Raw genomic sequence first — 4,468 nt, forward strand, 5'->3', positions numbered from 1 at the left:
CCGCGTTCGGCGCGGCAACGAAAGGTGCGCCTGAGCAAGCTACGCGCGCCTGAGCCTTAGAAACAGCTCGTTTCTAAGGCAACACCGCATTCACTAGAGACGCCTTTGTACCGCTTTGAAGCATCGAACTCGTGGCTGAGTCCTGCTTCTGGACGCCGTGCAGTACGGACGCAGAATGGAGGGCTCCTCGAGAGCTGTGAAAGCGGCCGACGTTGGCCGTGGTACCCCGTGTTCTGCGTTGCCCAAGGATTACCGTGTCATCTTGCCTCCGTTACCAACAGGTGAAGGACAAAGGCGCGCAGTTGTATTGCACTGCGACGTCACTGGACGGCCTTATAGAATCGACGACTTCCGGAAGCCCTTGAAGGATGCTGGAGTAATTCAGCAAGTAGGTGGAATTGGTGCATACTAAATGTCGCACGTGTGGCTGCTGAACATGAAGACAGATGAGGCAAAGCAGACGCTGCTAGACGCCGGACCACTACTGGTCAAGAACCGGCCATGCCTCGTCATTGATCCAGCGAGGCAAGAACTCAGGATTAAGCTACATTGGGTCGCGTTCGACGTCACCTTTGAGACCATTCGACGAGCCTTCCGAGAGTATGGCGAGATAAAGGAAGTCATCAGTGATCGGTGGAAGGCCGAGGACTTTGAGGGCGCTGAGTCAACGACTCGTCTAGTGCGTCTTGTGCTGCGTGATGGAGTCACACCAGACCGCATCCCACATCAGATGCGTCTTGGTAGCGGCACTGCGCTAGTGGTTGTGCCTGGACGCGCCCCGTTATGCCTTCGTTGTCGCAACACTGGACACATACGACGTGAATGCCGAGTGCCCTGGTGTGCTGCTTGCCGAGCGTTCGGGCACGAGCAAGCTAATTGTACTCGCTCGTACGCCAGAGTTGCAAGCGTAGGTGGTGAAGCAGACCGGAGCGAGATGCTCATGGACGAGGAGGAAGCGGAAAGCGTGGCTGGGATGGTGGCGTCTATCAGCGACGCGGCCGCAGTGGCGGCGTCCACCAGCTCAGCAGGTTTGCAAGAAAACGGAGCTGCAGACGCTCGGGCAGCAGACGCCACTCTGGAAGACGCTTCGACAGGAAAGTACGAAGAAGGTTAGGCAGAGCGCCCTTCTGAAACCCACTCTTTAGGAAAGCAGCTGCCACTAAGTGCGACCGGGAGTGGTGAGAAAACAGCTGAACTCCAGACTGCAGTAAGCGAGGTCGTTGCGACGCTCGAAGACAGTGATTCCACGGATGAGGCTGCAATGGACGCCGAGGCAACACCTACGAAGCGCCGACTCAGCAAGGCAAGCACGGCTTCTCAAGACACCCGGCTACGAGCAACGGAGAGGCGTGGGACCGAGCCTGGAACCAAAAAGCCTCGGGTGGCCACCAGCCATCAGCGGTCGGCGTCGCTTACACGCGGCGGCGACAAGTCGACGCCCTGAGCGCCGACTGGACTGTGTGTTGCTACAAGGCAAGGTCTGTGAGGGGAGCGCCGTAGGCTCGGTCTGGTGTCACTCGCCAATATGGAGTCCTTAGAGAGGTCTATAAATATTGCAACACTTAACGTCCGAGGGCTTAGTGCCAAGAGGCGGCAAAACCAACTTTACCGCCTCGTAACGGAGCATGATTTTGATATTGTAGCCATTCAGGAGACCAAAGTGGAGAGAGAGGATCAGACAGAGCGTATGGTGCGTCCTTTCACGAGACGCTATAACGTGTGTGTTGCCCATGCGGTGGGGAGGTCATCGGGGTGCATTTTGTTAATTCGGCAGAGTCTTGGTGCTGTAGTGCAGTCGGTGAATACCTGTGAGTCAGGCCGTTTCATTGTATCTGACTTTTCCCTGTCAACAGAAAATTGGCGAGTAATTTGTCTTTATGCACCAACTCAAGCTCAAGAGCGAAAGCTTTTTTTTGAAGAAATGGAGACGTACGTGAAATGCGAGCGTAGACTAATCCTGGCGGGAGATTTCAATTGTGTCTGTACGGAACGTGACAGAACCAGTGGGAAACACAACGATGCAAGTACTGCTGTTTTGAAAGACTTGATTGCGGAATTTAATCTAGAAGACGTGGGTGAATGTCTTTGCGGTGGAAAAGCGGTCACCTTTACCCACTTTCAAGGTGCGAGCCATGCTAGACTTGACAGAGTGTACGTGTCGGCTGAACTAATTCAGTCGTGTCGAGATTATCGAGTCATACCTGTTGCATTTAGTGATCATTGTTTGGTTTCTTTCCGTGTTGGAAAGGAAAAAACAAATAGCAAGGAATTTTCCTGGGATCTTTGGAAATTTAATGCAAACTTGCTGAAAGACGACGAGTTTTGTGATCAGTTTCTCAAGGCTATAGATAAAACAACAACACAAAACTTAGATAGTTGGGCACATAAATGGGAGGTTTGTAAGCAAACAATTAAATTGCAAGCACTTGAAAGGGCCAGTGTTTTAAGTCACGCGAAAAAAGAACTCGAGTCCGGGCTCAGATTGAATCTGAAGCAATTATTGGAAGCTGAAAGTATACAACCCGGGTATTTCTTAGAAGACATAAAAAGCATAAAGCAAAAACTTGAGCTGATAGACCAAGAGCGATACCATGGAGCATTGATTCGAGCCAGAGCTGAAAAATGGTGCACAGGAGAAATGCCGACAAAACGTGCCTTGGGAGTCGAAAAGAAATATGTTTCCCAAAATGCAATAACAGAAATAGAACATAACGGGTTACTGTCTACCAACAAAGAAACAATAGCAAGTTGTTTTTTGGAATATTACAAAGTATTGTTTACTCGTAGCCAAGTTGACACTGATAGATTTAAAAAAGACTTCATGTCATTGATGCCAACATTAGATGATGAAACTAAGGAAGTATTAGAAGTGCCCATAACAGTAGAGGAAGTTAAGAATGCGATTGACCATTTAAATAATGGCAAATCACCGGGACCGGATGGCTTAAGCGCTGCATTGTACAAGGCGTTTAAGGGTGTTATCGCGCCTGTTTTGACTGAAGTATACAACGAGGCTTACGCGAACAAACATCTACCGCCGTACTTTTTGTCAGCACACACGGTCCTAATACCAAAAACTGAAGACCCAATTAAATTACGTAACGTCACATCGTACAGGCCGATTAGCCTGACAAATATAGACTATAAAATATTAATGAAAGTATTGGCTAACAGGTTGCAGACCGTAATGAAAGATTTAGTCGGTCCACATCAAACGTGCGGAATGAAAGGAAGGACAATTATGACAAATATACACATAGCACGATCAATCCTTGAATGCTGTGACGCAATGCAACTAAGTGTCGCTATGCTACAGGTTGACCTTGAGAAGGCATTCGACCGCGTGCCGCACGATCTGCTTCTATGTATGCTTGAATATGTGAATGTAGGCAATGTGATCAGTGAAGGTGTGCGGATGGCTTACGCCGGATGTACGACGAGATTGATAATAAGCAAATCAGTAGGTGAATACATACCAGTACAGCGCTCGGTCAGACAGGGGTGCCCATTATCACCGCTTCTTTTTTGCATATATATTGAGCCCTTTTGTTTAAGCGTAATTAGGAACAACGCGATACGTGGATTTCAGTTACATCAAGCCGAGGTAAGCCTTCTTGCTTACGCTGATGACATTGCAGTTTTCTGTGTTGATCATGAAAGTATAATGCATACTGTCAATGCTGTTAAAAGTTTCTGTCAAGCAAGTGGTAGTGCAGTAAACTGGGACAAGTGCGTTGGGTTCTGGCATGGGGAATGGGACGTCGCGCCAAGGATGTTTTTGAACATTAAATGGCAAGAAACACCGACAAAATACTTAGGAGTACCCCTACAGTACTACTCTGACAATGAGCCTTATTGGAAAAAACAAACAGAGGTGTTACGTGAAAATACACAAAAGTGGAAAGGATGGGATAAGTCGATTTTCGCACGGGCCACGACATGCAACCTATTTCTTGTAAGCAAGCTATGGTACGTAATGCAAGTTTTGCATTGCAGTAGGTTAAATGTACAAAAAATGCACAGAGTGTTCGCGGTCTTTATCTGGAGCTCTCTATGGGAAAGAACGAGCCGAACAAATCTGTTTAAAAGAGGGAGTGATGGGGGGCTTGGTCTAGTGCATCTGTATGTGAGACAACTCGTCAGTCGATTTGTTTTTCTCAGAGATGTAGATCATACCTTTCTTAGAACTATGATTCAACTGAGGCTGGGTAAAGTGCTACCAGAGTTTGTTGTGTCTTCGGTGTGTCAGCAAGGACCAGTACGTGGATATCTAAAAGAAGTGGTGTCATCTTTCCGCTTCTTATCGGTACGTTTTTCTTTGCAATATTTGACAGATGTGTCACGCAAAAAACTGTACAAGGACCTTGTGGATGTGTTATTTTCTGTGCCATTGTACCGTGAATTATACTGTGCAGGCAAAGGAAAAGATGTTTTGAAACGCGTTAAAAAAATGCTAGTTGCGCCAGGG

At 47.8% G+C, this 4,468-nt stretch overlaps 1 protein-coding gene across 1 annotated transcript; it reads left to right on the forward strand.

Annotated features, from left to right (window-relative positions):
* The first annotated feature begins 208 nt into the window (after positions 1-208).
* Positions 209-1,857, forward strand: LOC139048596 (uncharacterized). The gene has a single exon (XM_070523014.1). The coding sequence runs from the start codon at positions 413-415 to the stop codon at positions 1,112-1,114; it is 702 nt and encodes a 233-aa protein (XP_070379115.1). The 5' UTR covers positions 209-412; the 3' UTR covers positions 1,115-1,857.
* Positions 1,858-4,468: the final 2,611 nt, after the last annotated feature.

The sequence above is a fragment of the Dermacentor albipictus genome, chromosome 8 (assembly GCF_038994185.2).
Source record: "Dermacentor albipictus isolate Rhodes 1998 colony chromosome 8, USDA_Dalb.pri_finalv2, whole genome shotgun sequence".
NCBI lineage: Eukaryota > Metazoa > Arthropoda > Arachnida > Ixodida > Ixodidae > Dermacentor > Dermacentor albipictus.

Coding starts and splice junctions, on each gene's coding strand:
- LOC139048596 (XM_070523014.1), top strand. CDS start 413: ATGTCGCACGTGTGGCTGCTGAACATGAAGACAGATGAGGCAAAGCAG.